The sequence below is a fragment of the Leopardus geoffroyi genome, chromosome E3, assembly GCF_018350155.1.
Source record: "Leopardus geoffroyi isolate Oge1 chromosome E3, O.geoffroyi_Oge1_pat1.0, whole genome shotgun sequence".
Taxonomy (NCBI): domain Eukaryota; kingdom Metazoa; phylum Chordata; class Mammalia; order Carnivora; family Felidae; genus Leopardus; species Leopardus geoffroyi.
Genome location: NC_059340.1, coordinates 30,983,060 through 31,001,713, shown reverse-complemented (window position 1 = coordinate 31,001,713; position 18,654 = coordinate 30,983,060). Strand labels below are relative to the sequence as shown.

General features: G+C 46.4%; 1 protein-coding gene across 3 annotated transcripts in view; it reads left to right on the top strand.

The window, feature by feature from the left end:
* The window catches only part of SHISA9 (shisa family member 9), a 285,095-nt gene that overhangs the window by 262,649 nt on the left and 3,792 nt on the right, over window positions 1–18,654 (top strand). For 2 of the 3 annotated variants that reach the window (XM_045460033.1, XM_045460034.1), the window contains one exon: window positions 16,170–17,810. The exons of the other annotated variant lie outside the window; for it this stretch is intronic. In XM_045460033.1, coding sequence (XP_045315989.1) covers window positions 16,170–16,549 — 380 coding nt within the window. In that variant the 3' untranslated portion in view covers window positions 16,550–17,810. Of the gene's footprint in view, window positions 1–16,169; window positions 17,811–18,654 lie in introns of those variants that run through there. 3 annotated transcript variants of the gene reach the window in all.

Below are 18,654 nucleotides of genomic sequence, written 5' to 3'. Positions count from 1 at the left end.
TTTTCAGAACAGACGAGAAACTCTGTTCTCTTCTGCTCTCACTCCATTTGCTTTGTTGGATTTGGCGGTGGGGAGGATGTCACTGACCCAAGGTGGTGGAGGCAGAACTGTTTAGTGACCTTGGACTGGGGAAATTGGAAGGCCTCACAGGGCTCTAGGCAGGCTACTGGCAGTACCATTTTTGCATTCTTGAAAGATAGTTTTGGTTTTCAAGTGGAGCTGGGATTAGGGGCAAATGGCCTGGAGGTAGCCCCCCCCCCTCCCCTCCTCCCCTCCTCCCCTGCTGCCCCGGGAGGCTCCTATGATTATCCAGGTGGGCGGTGGCCTGGGCCAGGTGCGTAGAGAACACAGAAGACAATGAAGTGGGAGACAAGGGACTGTAGAAGGTCATGAGTGTGTGCCTGTGAGCAGGAAGGAGGGAACAGTGGGCCCTCACTGGTTCTCACATTTCAGCTCCTTGAGCAGCATCAGCCTCCCCCAGAGGATTGTTAAAACCCAAATCCCTGGGCTCCATCCTAGAGCTTCTGATTCACTGGGCTTTCTGCTGGACCCGAGGAGTTACATTGCCACCAGGTTCCCAGGGGATGCTGCTGGCCTGGGAACCACACTTTGAAAACCACCACAGTAGAGAAATCTTGCTGGGAACTAGCACCCTCTGGTTAGGTCTCTAAAGATCTTTCTGTGGGCTGAGGGTTCTGATGAGGGGAGTTTGACTAGGTTTCAGTGGCTCAGAAACAACCTGAGCTCTGGGGGGAGCACGGAAGGGAAGGGGTGCACTGTATTCCCATATCCACAGAGAGAGCCTTAGACCCGCGAGTCTGCTAAGGATCCCTTGACTACACAGTTGTTGCCTTTAGAGAGGCAGATTTTTGGGTCTTGCATTAGGTAATAACTGTTTACATGTCAACATCCATTTTTAGAAAGGCAAACAATTTGGAACATGACAGACCTACTAATTTGAGGCATAAACTTTTTTTTTCTCTCCCGTGTGAAAAACAAAGCCATTATGATTCCCGTGACAGCATTTAGAGGCAGTCAGCACCCCTGTCTTTTTATCAGCTTATTGTTGTCTGATGCATTTAGGAAGTATTTCAGGATGGGTCAAAAGCAAGGGCTTGGAAGCTGTTTTTCCACCCAAACTGGGCTAATTTCACCTGTCCTGTTAAATGCATCTTTATTTATCCTGCCTTGTCTTGGGGGTGGGGGGGGAGGAAAGGGGTCTCAGAGTTGGCCAGGCCCAAGTTCCTCTAGAGTCACTGATCTTTCTCTTGTGTTCTCTACTCAGTCCCCAGACCCTGAGTCTACATGAGGAAAGGTGTCTCAGAGTTGGCCAGGCCCAAGTTCGTATAGCGTCACTGATCTTTCTCTAGTGTTCTCTACTCAGTCTCCAGACCCTGAGTCTACAGGAGGCATGATAACAAGGTTGGGGAGTTTGGATGGCCCCCACCTCCCACATTCCGCTCCCTTCTCAAAAGGGAGACACATGCAGGGTGTGATGGGTTTAGCTCCAGACACTCCTGGGTTACAATCAGGCTCATCACTCAATACTCTTGTGACCCTCAGCAAGTCAGCCAACCCCTCTGAGTCCCTGTTTTCTGATCCGCACAACAGAGACCAGACTGTCACCCACTGCCTAGGTTGCTGTGAAGATAAGGTAACGTGTACAACACGTGGTGCGGTGCCTGACATATGGAAAGTGGTAACCGCATGAAGGCTATTACTGGCATCATTATGACTATTTCCAGGTGAACAAATTAAAGGCTCTGGAAAATCTCGTGGTAACAAAAACTGTCAGACTCTACCACGTCATTTCCCAAACACTTTTGATGTCTGGTCTCTCTCCTCTTCAGGAAACGCAGTTAACATCTTCACATACAGGGCCATGAATGTGGCTAGAAACCCACTCTGGGAATGTAGGGCAGGAAGGAGCAGAGGAGTAGGAGGAGGGGTGCGTGCCATGTGGGGAGGTTGGTGAAGGAAGGGATAGCTGCCTAGAAGAAAAGACAAGGTCCCTAAAGATGCAAGTGTCCTGTTTCCACCTGCGTGATCTATAATTCCCTTGGGAGGTGGACCATATCTGCCAGGATCGAACGTGGCAAACAGATCACACCGGTTCGCGCCATTCATTTTTCTCTGAGGTTTCTCATGCACACCACCCCCTAGTGGTCCCTGCTGTTACTCCACCCATGTCCAGCCCTGGGAACTCCTGGCATAATTGTTGACAGTGCACCTGGGAAGACACTACCCCGTCAAGCCCAGTGGACTTTCCTTATCAGCACAAAGCCATGTCTTTTGAAACCTGGTTATTTGCAAAATGAATATTTGAACCTGACCTATCGCTTAGTCCAGTGCTACATTGGAGCACTGAACTTGGGGAAAATGCCAGCATGGTGCTGTGTACTGTGATATAGTCACTCTGGCTCTGATCAGAAGCAGACCATATGCTTTTGCACAAGCCACTCACATGCTCTGAACGCCCATTTCTACCATTTCCAAAGCAGAGGCAATGAAAATCCACACACTGTCGTGTTTGGGGTAGGGGGGAATGTTATGAGGTAATACATGTAATACACGGCAATGGTGACAATGAAGAAAATGCACCTGATTCAACCTTTCTGCTTTTATGGATGAGGGAACCAAGTCCCCTGAGATAAATGAGGTTGCCCGAGGTCACACGGGAAAATTCTATCATACCCAGGACACGGACCCAGTCTTCAAAGAATGGCTTAAAACCTGGACTCAGAATCAGTGGAGATGCTTGTTACAAATGAAAATCCTTTGGACACATTGCAAAGAAGCTGGAACCACTGGATGTGGGATCTCAACATCTTTTCATCATGTTTCTTTTTTTTTTTTTTTTTTCATTTTGTAACCACCTTCTGGATAATTCTCTATATACTAAAGTGTGGACCTACCTTTCCCAAGACCCAATTCCTAGACACAGTTTGCCCTACAATGCCAATTCCACATGCCAGCATTCTTCCAAGCATGAGTATTTTTGGTGTTTGCTGAAATAAAACTGTTTTCTTAATTGAGGGTTTGAGCTGGAGCCCCAGCTGGAAAGTAGGAACATTAGAGGTGACAGTCTTGGATTTGGTGTCCTGCCCTGACACTCATCAGCTGTGGCACAGAAATTTGGTGGCCTAATTACTCAGTATCTCTGGGCCTTAGTTCCCATTGTCACATGGAAAAGATGATATTGCCTTTTCGTCCGTCTTTAAGAGGGTTTAAGTGAGATGGTGTCAGTGAAATGGCTGAGAGCGTGTCCAGCACAGAGTAGGTGCTCAGTAAATTCCAGTTCTTTCTTTTTTTTTTGAAGAATATTGATGTAGCTCAATAAATATTCATCCAAGAGATGCTACAGAAGGCACAAAGCAGTAGAAAACATGTAATTTGGGTTGCAGTTCTGTCGGGGTGCGCACATCTTGGGTAAGGACCTATGGAAAGGCAACCTTAGAACATTACTTCATGAAATGCAGCCTTTTGCAATTTTCTGATTTGGGTTATTGGTTTGCTGGTGAGCTGGAGGGTGCAGAGCAGGTGGAGGATAGGGAGGGGATTTTTTTTTAATAAAAATCAAATCCCACCAGCTCCTAAGTATGGCCTCTTTTAAAAGCACACAGTGAGCCCTGGAGTTTTGATGAGCTTTTCTGGGAACCCATAGGGCATGGGGGAAATTCTCTGCTTTGCAGAAAAGGCCGCCACGGTAAGATTGCAGTAAACATTTTTGCTAGTTTGAGAATATGCCCCTCAGAGGCTAAGCCAGCTAGATCTTATTCATTCCAAACTCCGCTGGCATCTTGCATGGTACCCACGGCAGATAACAGACACTCAGTGTGTGTTTTATTAACAAATTATTAAGTGAAGTGAGGCATAGCATTTGCAGGGAATCCTGCAGTCTTTTCTGAAGAGGTGCTGGGACGTGGATAAATTAAGCAGATGGAAGTCCAAGAGACCTGTGTTCCAGACCCGTTGCTGCTTCCACCTAGTTTGGTATCCTTGAGCCCTTCAGTTTCTCTCCTATAGAATGGAAGGTTGGGGCTCATTGATCTCTTTAGCCCTTCTGTCTCTGTAACCACAGATCCCAGGCTTTGCTCTCATTGTCTTGCCTTGTCACGTGCCCATCTCTGAACAAATTGCTATAGTAAGGGCAATGAAATGGGTTGATTGTAGTCACTGGGGAATAGCTGGGGGTGGGAGAGTGGAGAGGTATGTCATCTAAACCATGTGGATCAACAGTAGGAGACAGGTGGATTCCCCACCTGAAAAGAGCCACCTAGGGGGCTCTTCCTAGAAGTAGGATGAGTAATTGATTGGTATTTGTATCAGTAGTCTTGCCATAATAATGCTGCATAACAAGTGGCCCCAAACCTTGTGGTTTAACATTTATTTAGCAGCATTTACTGAGACTAGGTGTCTTTGTACCAGTGACTTATATTGACGTGGGAGTTTCTCCACAGCTCAGCTGAGTTGACCCATCTACCTGGGAGGTGGCTGGATGTTGGCTGATCTAGGCTGGTTTTAGCTCGAGTGACTGGGGTGATTTGGCTCTGCTCTAGGTGTCTCATCCTCAGAGAGGGTAGCCTAGACATCTCATGACGATGACATAGGTGCAAAAGAGAAACACAAAGAACTTTATCAAACTTCTGTTATGTCATGTCTTCTACCATTCATTAATCCCATGGATGAACTCCGAATCCGCTGGTGGGAAAAAAAGATCTTCCTCTTTTGGGGTGAGTTTCAAAGTCACATAAAAAGAGCATGGATACAGGGAAGGGTGAGGAATTGAAGCCATTCATGCGTCAATTTAACATAGGATCCCAAACCTTACGATTATCTTTGAGATGGCCCTTTGCCTATAGCATTTTGGAAGGAGGTGCATTGTATTAAGGATAATAACCTGTATTTGTTTCATTAAGAAAAAAAAAAAAAAAACTTGGGGCTTCTGGGTGGCTCAGTCGGTTGAGCATCCGACTTCGGCTCCAGTCATGATCTCACGCTTCATGATGTCGAGCCCCTTGTCGGGCTCTGTGCTGACAGCTCAGAGCCTGGAGCCTGCTTCCGATTCTGTGTCTCCCTCCGTCTCTGCCCCTCCCCAGCTCATGCTCTGTCTCTCTCTCAAAAATATATAAAGATTAAAAAAAAAAAAACCAGTTGCATAAAATGTCACCAGAGGGGAGGTTGATCACAAGATAAACCACACAAAAGGAATTTCTGAAAAGAAGTATCTCCATCTCTGGAGCAGCAGTGTGAGATGCATGGAAGGGTGATGAATGAATGAATGCAGTTTCCATCCAGGACCATTCTGTGCAGGGGACTCTGTGGGCAGCCATGGCTGGACCCCATCTTTATTCAACAGCCTTTCAGAAAGAGGTGACTGCATAGCGGGCCTGCCTAAGGACAAGACAAAAGACCTGTAGGGTTCGAGGCCTGGAGTTCACAACAGAGGGGCTCGTGGCATAGCCTGGACACCTTTGGTGCACAGCCCAAGCCAGGCGCTGTTTCAGAATCCTCTGCAGCAAAGGCAGTGGGAGCCCTCAGGGTTAAGACCAAAAAAAAAAAAAAAGTCCAGGCTCCTGGACTCCCCTTGACAATTTCTTTCTTAGAGAGACACAGGACTTCAAGAAAGCTGGGAGCCCTGAGCTTTATTAGGACCTGGTTCAAATGCGACTTTTCTTCCTTGTGCCTCTTCAGCAAGGCCCAGAACCAGGTGAAACAGGGCTAATTCACCACAAAGACCGTCCTTCTCATCTCCTCCCTGGCCCTCTCCTGTCTGAGAAGCTAGGCTTTTTTCCTGCCTTTCTTGTTTCTGCCTGCTGAGACAGTTTCAGGAACCTGCACAGATTTATAGAATGCATTTTAAAAAAAGAGAGAAATACCTGGGTATTTTTTAAACATGAACTGTCCCCGCTTTTGCTTTTTAATTTAGCTTGTGAGGGAGGAAAAAGAAGTGGAGACCCAGAAAATATTCCTGTATAAGTAAAAAGCAAATACTGTCCTACTGAGCCAAAGGTCCTCACAGATACAGTGGCTTGAGGGAAAGTATATCTCTGTTATAGTCCCGAGGGGGGGTGGTTGGTGGGGCAGCTTGACTCCAAACTGTCCCACGGGGACGCAGGTTCCTCCAACACTGTTTCTCTACCACCCTCTACCGGATTGTCCTCGGCTGCATTGTTGTAGCTGGTGGCTGTCATAGGCTATGAGAAGGCAGAAGAGAGGACACCCAGGGGAAATGATTTTCTTGCAAGCAAGTAAGGTGAAGTGGAAAATTGGGTGCATCCCTTTTGCTAACCTCACGTGGGCAAGAGATGAACTACATGGCCAAATTGAGCTTCCGAGAAGGGTGAGGAAATGTAGCTCAGAGCTGAGTGGCCATGTGCCCAAGAGAAAAGGGTAGAAAGAGACCCGAGAGACAAATGACCACGTGCTACACCTTCCCAGGAGATGTGCATTTAAGGAGGCCTGCCTTGTGCCATGCGTAATGGTTTGTGCTTTAACCTGCCTTGTCTCCTTTATTCCTGTACTGCACCCTTCAAAGTCAGTCTTAGTATCCCCATGTGAGTTTCGTTTCCTTTCGAACAGTGACAGCAACAGCAGCTACCATCTGTTGAATACCTACTTACGAGGCAAGGACATTGCTATTGTATATGATTCCCTTTGGTACCCTCACACTCCTGCCATGTAACCCTGGTTGTTTTATTTTCAATTTTGTTGGTAACCTTAAGAGAGATCAGGTTATTTGCTCAACGTCTCCAGCTTGTAAGTGGAAAACCTGGGATTTGAACCCAGATCCATCTTCTTTCAAAGGGTAGGCTCTTTCCGCCATATTGTAAGGAAGAATTTACGGTCACAAAAAATCAGGTAGGCGTTCTTCCAGACATCGTTAGATTCTTCCAGACCTGATGCACTGCATCCTTCAAGGTGTAGCCTCATTCATACTTCTTTCTTTTGCTCATTAATCCTTCTAATTCCTGAAATTTAGTGCTGAAGCCTTGCCTTTTGAGTCTCAGGCTCTGCTATGGCTGTCAAGAGCCCGGTGTAGGATTCAAAACCAACACTTTGGCTCTCTGTCATCACTGAAATTGATTGCTGCTCTCTGGGTGATGGGGAGGGGATGCTAGAACCACAAGAAAAAGAAATATTGGGTAATATCTGAAAATATCCCACTACATTGAGGGAATCAGCATGATGTAGCATGAAGAGCCCAGGCAAGCACATCTGCCTCATTGGCTTGGGATGGGGTGGGAGCCAGATACATGACATAATATGGAGAGTGCCTGGCCCTGAGTGATGAGGAAGGAACTTCCGTCTTCTCTCAGTTCTGTGAGAAGTGAATGGTTCTTTCCAGCCTAGCTCTGGGACAGCTGGTCTGCTTTTGGTCATTGCCCCTCAGAGATGCACAAGACCTGTGCACTAGCCAATGTGAATGCTGGAAGAGTCACAACCTGGCAGGGAGAGTCTTTTGTCACCCCCAGCTCCCTCCTCACCTCAAAGAAGAAGATAAACATAGTTTACCTTAAGAGGGAATTTGGGGCTTTGTTAAACTTCCCATGGTGACATGGGAATATGTCTTACTTGAGAATATGGTAACTTACCTGTACACCCCCACCCCTGATGTCTGGAGAGGAGGAATCGAGAAAAGTGATTTTTCTGCATAATTCTCATTCTGCCCTCCATTTTCTTTAGTTTAGGGGGATGTTTTCCCACAGATAAAACCTTCAAAAGGAAAGAAGACTATCCTCCATAAGGCAGGCAGCCTAACCAGGGAAGTGGTGAGTGCTGTAGCCACAAATCCACAAATTCCAGGATACCTGGTATTCGGCCAGGTGTCCTGGGTTCAAATCCCAGTACCGTCGCTTGGACAAGTTGCCAAAGCTCTGTAGCCTCAGTTTCCCCATTTATAAAATGGGACTGATGATGGCACCTACCTTAGTACTGTATTGAGAGTATTACACGGGTTAACAAATTCCCTAGCCAAGTATCTAGAACAGAGCACACACTTAATAAAGATGAGCTTTTACTCAGTTTACCACTGGGGGAGCTGGGAGGGAGGCCAGATTTCTGCTCTAGCGAAGCAGTCTCTAACCAGCCCATGCCTCCTTCACCCACCTTCATCTTGCTTCCTTGAACGAACTGCTCCTCTGCAGTCATGCCTCTGCAAGACTATGGCCAGGGATATGGAGCTGGGCAGCACCAGGTTCTCCTGCCCCAGAAATAAAGGAACTTAACCACTGCTTATTCCTTAAGTTTCTGTAAAGCACAGGGCACAGGTCAGTCTTCCATGATGCGGACTATGTATTAGCGTTCTCCAGAGAAATTGAACTACAGACACACAGATACATCCTATTATTTATATATATTCCTATATATCACACATGAATTATATATATATATATATTATCAGTTTGATTGAGGCAATTCCCCATAATAAATCTCATATATATGTATGTATCTATATGAATATTATAAATATTCATATATATGAAAAATAGGATATCTATATATATGAAAGGAGATTTATTATGGGGTGTCGGTTCATGTGATTATGGAGGCTGAGAAGTCCCATGATCTATTGTCTGCAAGCTAGAAACTCAGGAAAGCCAGTGGGGTGATTTCAGTCCAAGTCCAAAGGCTTGAAAACCCGGGGAGCCTATGGGGTAACTCCCAGTCCAGGAGCAGAAAAGCAATGCCTCTCCTAGTCCACGGGCAGAAAACCAATGCCAGGCAGTCAGGAAGGACATGGATCTTCCCTTCCTCTGATTTTTGTTGTATTTCATCCCCAAACACATTGGGTAATTCCCACCTACATTGGGGAGGGCAATCTACTTTACCGAGTACATCCAGAAATACCTTCATAGGCACACCCAGAAATAAAAATTAATCCAGATACCCTGTGGACCCATCCTAGTTGATGCATAAAATTAAGCACGACACAGTAGATGGCCTGAACAGGAGACATTCTGCCCATTTCTAATATTCTAGAGAATGTTGTTGGTATGTGAACTATTTCCAGCACTTCCTTGCCTTCATCAGATGAATCATTGTACCCCTACTATATGCCAGGCACTGGGCTAGGTGTTGGCGATACAGTAGTGAGCAGAGCTGATAATGGCCTCTACCCTAATTGGAGCTTATATTCTAGCCAAGGTAGACAGACAATACCCAAGTAACTAAGAAAGATAACTTGACAAAATGACACAGAGTTAAGAATATACAAGATGGGGAGAAGTGACAAGGGCAACTGGGGGTGGAGAGGGCTCTCTTTTGACTGGGTCATCAAGAGGAATTTAGGAGGAAGTGGCCTTTGATCAGAGAACCAAATGACAAGAGGGAGCCAGATACGCAACCAAGAAGAAGAGCCTTTGGGCAGCTAGGACACAATTCGGTGGCTCTGACGTGCGGAAAAGCTTGGTGTGTTCAGAAACAGAAAGGACTCCTGTGCGAACTGGGTTGAAGAGTGTCCCTCCAAATCTGTACCACTCAGAAATTAGAACGTCTCCCCACCCTGGGAAACAGGGGCTTTGCAGATGTAATAAGTGGAGGTGAGGTCATACTGGATTCAAGTGGATCCTAATGCAGTGACTGATGTCCTTATAAGAAGAGGGGAATTTGGACACATGGACCCACACACAGGGGATGGCCAGGTGGAGTTTGAGGCACAGATTGGAATGAGGCAAAAGGCAAGGAACACCAAGGATTGTGGCGACTCTCCGAGGCTAGAAGAGGCGAGGAAGGATCCTCCCCTAGAGCCTGCAGAGGGAACATGGCCCTGCTGAGACTTTTTTCAGACTTCTGGAATCTGTGAAAGAATAAATTTCTGTTGTTTTAAGCCACCCAATTTGTGGTAATTTGTTATGGCAGCCCTGGAAAATGAATACACTTTGTGACGGGTTCATGGTAAGTGTGGAAGAGACAAGTGTGGACAAGTAGCCAGAGATCAGGTCACACAGACCTTGGGGCCACTGCAAATAACTTGGATTTTATTCTTAAGTGTATTGGGAAGGTTTATCACTTGCTTTCAGCCTATTCTTGGACCAAAGACCGGGGCCAGTGAGGAACAGCAAAAGCTTAGGTTGGTTGGGGCATTGCTTACCAGGTTAAATTCATCACCTGAGACCCAAGAATATCACCGAGTGGTCATGAGCTGTAGGAAGCTCTCCTTAAGACATCTTTGGCTCTGGGAAAGAAGGTAGGTGGGAGGCCACATGTTGAGACCCCCAGATGTGCAGCATGTTGTGGAAACTGGTTCTTACCTTGACTCTCTCCATCCCCACGGAAGTGAGGCTCTATCCCACCCTGCACCTGTACAAGTGTCTGCTGCTAATTAAGGGAGAGACAGATGGAGGAAGGTACAGTTTAATATTACAGCCTTCGTTCCTTTAAGGCAATGAGGCTTATTGGAAGGAAAGCACCTTTTTCATTCTTTCTTCCTCTTTTTAAATGAAGAAAAATCAAACTAGAGAGGGCCAATGTTGTTGAAAGGCTCACACATCTTTTTCTTGGTTGGCTTGTCAGCCATCTGCCCATGAGGTATCGGGGCTGATTAGGTTAATGCATTTATTAATGGGGCTTTCAAGGCTGTTCAATGAATCTGTTATTTCTTTCACAAGAGGAGTTTTGATAGACTGACAGGGACCATACGGCACAAAGCCAGGAGAGGCCAGGTAGGCATTTCTTCCCCCTCCGGAGCCAAGTTAGAGCAGACCAAAAGCACTGGAAAGAAAGCGTCACGAAAATTGCATTTCCTGGTTATGGGAACAGTTCATCCACCACCATCCACATTCTTGTTATTGAAATACTCTTGAAAATCACTGTTTGAGGAACGGTGTCATGCCCCAGGCAACAAATCTGTGCCATCTCTGTACTTCTCTCAAACACCTCAGAGTCTAGTGGAGGGAAGATGGTCAGACAAATCAATAGCTGTGAATGATACAGTGTTGCCTGCAAGGCGTTAGATGGTCTGGTGAGCCCCTGCCTTCTTCACTCTACCAAATTAGGCATCCTGTGTGTTTCTTGAAGCTGCCACACTCCTTCCCACCTCAGGGCTTTTGCAAATGCTGTTATGTATCAGTCATATACTGCTGCCTAACAAAGTATCCCAAAGGACAGTGGCTTCATAGAGCCACCACTTATCAGACTCGTAATTCTGGGTCAGCTGGCATTTCTTCTGGTTTGGGCTGGAGTGGCTGTTCTCAGCCAGTTTTACTCAGTATCTGGAGTCCGCTGGCAGGTGGGCTGATGGCTGTGTGGTCTAGGATGGCCTCACGCAGTATCTGGCAGTTAGCAGGCTGTGGTTTGGGCTTCCTCCTGCACATGGAGGCAGGAATCCAAAAGCCCGATAGCAGAAACTGTAGAACTCTTTAAAAAGCCCCAGTGCAGCACGAGTGACATCACCGGTCATGCTACTGGTCAAAGCCAGCCATACGGGCAGGCCAGCTTCAAAGGATGGGGAAAGACATTGCACCTCTTGATGGAACCACAAAGTACTGTGGCCGTGTTTGCTATAAGAACCACATGTGCCCTGGCCTGGAATTCTGCTTCTGCTACTCTTTACCTCCAGCTGGCAGCTAAAGGCACGTCCCCGAGGGGGCCTTCCCTAATCATCCCAAATAGATCAAGTCCCCTTCTTAGGCCACTTCATAGGGCAAACGAGGCCAACACACAGGGTAGGTGGAGGGAAGTGAAGGGGGAAGGAAGAAAGGAAAGAAGGATGGTTGGTTTGGATCAATGCCCCCTTTGTACTTAGCAAGTTGCCTGGCACAGAGTGAGTGCTCAATAAATGTCTGTTGGATTTAATCCAGTTCTTTCATAAGCCAGGAGACAGACGAAATATATGTATCGAATAGTTCCTGCATTCCAGAACTATGCTATGTAGCTTATAGATCCCATATAATTTATTCCTCATAACAAACCTGATTTATCCCCATTTCACACAAGAGGAAATAAAGCTGTAAGAGGTTAAGTAACATTCCTGAGATCTCCTAAACACAGGTCTGTCTGATTCCAGAACCCCCAGATTCGTCTGCCCTCCCCCCTCTTTCCCCAAGTACCAAATACTTTCTGTGGTCAGGGGCTCCCCAGTGCCAGGCTCACCAAGAGACCAAGTCAGGGTTGATTATGGAGAAGGTTGTAGATTCTCCCTGTGGGACTCCATGAGTCCTCTTAATGGAGGACTCTCCCCATCCCTGCACTGATCTGGCAAGAGTTGAATGTCTCTGTGACTTCTTCTCTTTAGAACTTTTTGAGAAAACATCACCTATCCCAGCTGTCGGGACACTTAGTGCATAATCAGTTTTCTCGGTTTGTCAGACATGGGAAACCTTGAATACATTCCCTTCTCTGAACAGAACTTAGACTACTCCATTGTGTGGAAAGAGGAACTGGGGAATGAACGATTCCAAATCATGACTGGGGACATAATGAGGGTGAGCGAGACTTTCATAAGAGACTCCTGGGAGGAATGGGGGAAGGAAGCTTCCACTCCCACGACTGCCCTGATATTCTATGTGCATTCATGATATTTTGGTCCTACATCGACTCACTGAATATTGATTGGGTACCTAATATCTGCCAGGAGGTAGGCTGGACAGTGCTTATGAAGTATTGGGCAGGAATCTGACCTGGACTTGTCCTCTTGGAACTGCAGTGGGAGAGATAAATAGTAATGAATGAAGTACATTAACAAGGGCAGAATGGTAACTATGATGCACGCCATGGAGAAGAGCCTATCATGGTGGGATCTGACCTTGTTAGACATCCTAGAAGGGAAGGTGGTGGGAGGCGGCTGGAGAGAACAGGAGTGAGGTCAGAGGCCACTTCCCTTGAGTTCTCTAGGAAAAGCTATGTGCCAGCACTGTGCTAGACCCCAGGACTGTGCCTGTGGTTTCATCTCTGGCTGCACCTTTAGAATCACCTGGGTGGAGGGGCCTTAACAAAAAAAGAAAATCTGTGTCTGGGCCAGACCTGCCCAGAGATTCTAATCGAATGGTTTGGGGTAGCGATCCAGGGATCTGAATGCTTAAAAAGCTCTTCCCTGTGATTTGCATGTACTGCCAGGATTGAGAGCCCCACAGATGCAAAGATAAAGTCCCTGCCTTCAAAGCTCCAACATCTGGTTCCCAGACCAGACTTTATTATAAATATTCATAATACTGAATAGTTCTTCATAGCACTTACCATATGTATACTTCTATGCAATTTCTGAGATTATTTAGTCATTATCTGTCTCTGCCTACTAGATGCCCAGCTCATGAGGCCAGGGACCACTTCTGTTTCTGATTCCTCCTTAGATTTCCACTGCTTAGCACATGGCCCATGCCACTGTGTTGAATGGCTGCATGAGCAAATTGCTTGAGGAGGTTTTGGTAGATGAGGGACATGGTCACTTTGGCATTTTAGAATTAGGCCTCTGGCTTCAGTGTGGAGAACGGACTGGGTGGAGGCACGACACTCAAGGAAGGGAGGCCAGTTTGGTGGCTGAAGTGGAACAATGTTCACAGTTGGGGGTCAGGTGGACCGTGTTACAAGAGAAGCATTTGCATGTGTAGCTGGAAGGACTTGGTGATTTATTAGTGGTAATAGAGGGGAGGAGGAGAGTGGAAGTCAGTGAATGCCACCGTGCTGGCTTGAGTGACAAGCTAGTTGGCGTCCCCATTGGAGAGATAAGGAAGAGCCTGAAGAAGAACAGTACTTGTAATGATAATGTGTTCAGGTTTGGCCAGTTGGAGTGGGAGATACCTGTGAACCTGTCCTAGAGGTACCTGGATACATGTTTCCCGACTAAGTCCAAGGGGGAATATCAGAGCATCCTTCTGTTGAAACTTTATGACATTGGAAACCTAGCACTTTCTTCTGGAAGGCAGAAAGATAGAGATCTAACACTGACTTGAGTTTAACTCTTGCCACTTCAATGCCCGGTGTGGTGAGAATGTATATTCTTATCTTTAGTAGCAGATTCCTTTTGACAGTGACATTCTGTACCTTCAGACACCTCTAGAATTTATGGGAAAGGGGGACTTTCTCTTGAAAGACCACATCAGCCAGGAGTACTTACATTAACGAGGACAGAAACCCAACATAAACTGTATTAAACCTGAAAGGTTAACATGTGGCTTCCTGGGGTACTGTGTTGAGTCTGAGTGGAGGCCAGGCTGCCAGGACAGCACAAGTGTGATCCATGAGGGACGTCTGCCACGGACACGGAGGGAGCAAGCAGGGCATACTTTTGTCCCCTTGGTCCTAAAACTGAAGCTTTCCCTCTATGGCCTTTCAAACGCATAAAATAATGTCTGTCGGACTTCGGTTCTTCCCTGGATTAGTCACTAGCTGTGGGTAACTTTTGTTCATCACTTCATATGTCTGAGTTTGACAATTTCTTAATCTATCAAACAAGGGTTAAAGCCCCCATCTTTCCTACTCCTGAGAGTTGTTGAAAGAAGCCAATGGGAAAATAATTCTGGAACTATAGTGGCTTCCATGAATTTACATAAATTCACATGTCACAGTGTGAGATGTTGTAAGTGTGGATGAAAAAGCAGCAAATATCTTTCATCCCCCAAGAGATGGAAGTTCAAAGGTTTATTGCGAAGAAATACATTTTATGTTATTTATCTTATCTATTTTAAGTAATCGCTACACCCAGCACGGGGCCCAAATTCACAACCCCAAGATCAAGACTTGCACACTCCACCGATGGAGCTAGCCGGGCACCGCCACTAAGAGATAAATTTTCAAAGTGTAGAGCACCTTATAATAAAAGAATTGGAAGAGAACATAAAATAAAAGATCTCATAAAATTATCAAATAGATAAATAAAGAGGAAGGAAGGAAGGAAAGAAAGGGGGAAGGAGGGGAGGACAAGGGAGGGAGGAAGGAAGGAAAAGAAAAAAAAAGGAAGAAAGAAATCATGCTGGAGATAGTGTGGTGAAACGGTGTGGAAGTTGGTGTAACAATTTTGTGGCGTAGCTAGCAATATGTATCAAGACCCTAGATAATATTTACACCCCGTGGTCATGTAATTCCGCTTCAGGTAATTCATTTCAGGGCCGGCTAGTAGAGATTTCAGGCTTTGCAGGGCCACACGGTCTCTGTCACATGTACCCAAACCCACCACCCTAGTAGAGCAACAGCAACCACAGACGGTAGGTAAGCGAGTGGGTGTGACTGTGTTCTTGTAACACTTCAGGCAGCACCCACATCTGGTCCAGGGGCTATAGCTTGCCATCATCGGATGTAGATTAAGAAAATATTTTTAGAATTATTCTAAATGCAAAATTCTAAATACAAAGAGAGCTTTAGTCTTGAAGATTCTTATTTCAGCTTTATTTATGTCAACAACAGAGTAGCAAACTTCACTGTTCATCAATGGGAGGATCGATTGATTTTAGTAGTTCTACCCAATGAAATATTATGTACGCATTAAAATGTTCATTAGTGGTTTGTAGCAACACGGAGAAATGCTTGATAGAAAGTTATGTGGAAGTTAAGCCGTGATTTATAATGATAATTAGCTTGGAAGGGGCTAATATGTAAATGCTTCACGCACATCATATCATTTAACCCTCTGAACAACCCTATGAAATATATATACACACGCACACACTTCTAGGAGATGGTGGAGTTGGGGTTTGAACACAGGCCTGCTTAACTGCTAAAAGGCATCAAACACGCTAATAGAAATCCCAAATTAAACCGCATTTACTGAGAAAACCAGAGGAAAAAAACAGCCAAGTGTTGATTTCGGCGGTCTTGCATTGTGGGTGACAGACACGAATATTTTTCAAGATGTTAACTATTTCTCCTAATGAGAATGCATGATTTTAATAATGAAACAACACTTGAATTTCGAAAAAAAAAAAAGCCAAGGATGTACAATGCTAGGTGTGCCGTGGTGGAGAAGTGTTTATCTGGGGGAGATCCAGAGTTTCCGTTGGAGATGCCCTTACCTTGTTGGTCCTGATCTTGATTGTGAAAGAAACATGAGCCTCTTTCCTTCTGTCCTCCTTCCTTCTGTCTGTTCCAGATGGAGTTTCTAGTGTGTGTCTCGTTTGGACTGTTGGCCCACTTTGATGCTGTGCTCTGGTACCCTTGCCAATCCCTAACTCTCTTTCTCTCTCCTTTCTCTCCCTCTCTCTTGCTCTCTCCTCCCCTTCCACGTCCGCCTCGGACAGCCGACAAGGTCAATGATGACTTCTACTCCAAGCGACGGCACCTGGCCGAGCTGGCCGCCAAGGGGAACCTACCTCTGCACCCGGTAAGAGTGGAAGATGAGCCGCGGGCCTTCAGCCCTGAGCATGGGCCCGCCAAGCAAAATGGACAGAAGTCACGCACCAACAAGACGCCCCCACATCCCCTGGCCTACAATTCCACCACCAACTTCAAAGGCTGGGACCCCAACGAGCAGTCTCTCCGGCGGCAGGCTTACGGTAACAAGGGCAAACTTGGCGTAGCCGAGTCGGGCTCCAGCGACCCCTTGGGGACTCGCACCCAGCACTACCCACCCCCACAGCCATACTTCATCACCAACAGCAAAACAGAAGTGACTGTCTGAGCTTTGACTACAGGAAGCATCCTGGAGACCATACTCAACTGAGAGGCAAAAAATATCCCTGGCCCACACCCTTCCTGCCCTCCCCGACATGCTCCCTCACGCCCTGACTCCCCATACCAACCGACCATAAACCTGCTGGCGACGCGGAATCATGCTTTTCTTGGGTCATGCCTAACACGTGTCGGCGGGCAGCTGAGCAAGGCCGAAGCAGGGATGTTCAGCAATACAGCAGAGGGGAAACTGAGGCACGGCTCTTTCGACTTCGGGCCCAAGGTGGCCGACTCACACGCCCAAACCGTGGGGCTGATTTTTTCTTTTCCTCCTGACTTAAGACTGAAATCCATGATGACGAATTAAAAGTAGCACAACTTAGAGAAATTGTCCATTTGAGCACATATTCCATTTACCACGCGCTGTCTGTTTCCAGGTGAAAGAGCCGGGGGTGTGGGGAGAGGAGAGCGTGGAGGGTACGACAAGAGTGTACTTGAGAATATGAGCTGTTTGGGGAGGAATCTGTGTGCATTATAAGTGTTTTCTAATCCCGAGAAGTAGTGACGTGGAAACACGCTTTTGACGAGCGTGAGACAGTCCAACCCTTCTATTTATAGTACTTTTCATATTGTCAATGTTGGAAGCAAAAAACAACACACACTTGAACTCACAAGGAATAAATAAGACCCTGAACCCACCAGTAGTGATGAGAAAGAACGTTGTAGAGAAGTCCCGTAAAGACCATGACCATGGACATGGGAAGGATAGGCTTTTATGGCTGGGAGAGGGTCCAGAGAGTGTTAAATAACTTTTTTCTTAAAAAAAAAAACAAAAACAAAAAACAAAACAAAAGAACAAAGATAAACGAATACAAGCCCACTACAAAACAGACAAAACGGCAAATCAATTTTTGTCCCAAATCCTCGCGACTTAGGAAACAAACAATGGCATCAAGAACAATGACACCAAAATTCACGGTTGAAAAGTCGACAAGAGGTGAAAAGGGGGCCCCCTATTTCCTGCCTTGCCTCCAAGACAAGAAACACAGAAACCAGTCCTCCATTAACTGTCTCTCCCTGACTCCCCTCAGCCCTTGCCACCACCGCTGCCAAATTTCAGCTGCTTTGGACTGAAAATGTCATAAGCGTGGGTGGTGCCTTCAATGTGTTACTGTTTAATGACAGTCTTGTTACCCAAGTGCAACCTGTGTTCTCTTGGCCCCCCTCCCTCCTGTTTCCTGCAATAATAGAAGATGTTTCTATCCCCCCAACCCTTTGTCGGTGAGCCCACCCATCACACACTCTGAGGGGGCTGCTGTGATGTCAGGGGTACCTAAAGACGAAGACACCCCCCCCCCTTTCCTCCCACCCTGTCACCACTAGTCCTCCCTTTATCTAGCGCCCCCCCCCCCAGGCCTATCAAGCATTTCTGGGTCTCGTAATTCCCACTGTCCTTCCAAACCACCTCCCCAGATACTTCCATGAATTCAGCTCCCACCCGGAATTCCCTGAGGTGGTTTTTCAGATGGGTTCTCATAGCCAGTGGCCCTTGGGTATCCCAACAAAGCCAATGTCCCTGCTAGTTTTGTTTAGTGGAAGCCCAAAGAGGAGAGTGGAGACACAAGAGATTTTGATTTTAGGTGAGAAGTTTTCAACCAATCCCTAATGGCCTTAGCCAGTTAATAGGAACCTCCAAGTGACAGCCCCCTGCCCATCCACCCCCACCTCCCAGCTCTTCTGGTGTCAGAAGCTGCACACGGCGGTCCAAGAAGACTCAGAGAATTCCCCAGGATGGGCACGTGCAGAGTTCTGCCTCACCCGTTTGTCATCTTGGGCATCATGGAAGCAGGGAAATCTGGTGTTTATTCGCCTTCTCATTCCCAGCTGATCTGGGGACATTGACAACGCATGGTATCTCTCTGGGCCTTGGCCTCCCATCTGAAACACAGTCAGTTGGGGCTAGATCAAGCTTTTCAAGGTTCTTGGATAGCAAAACCTCTGCCCATTAAAAAAAAAAAAAAAAAAAAAGAAAGAAAGAAAAATCATCCACAGATGCCAATATCGAAGATCCTCATTTATAAAGTGGTTCTGTGCTGAACAAAGCAGGGCTGTCAG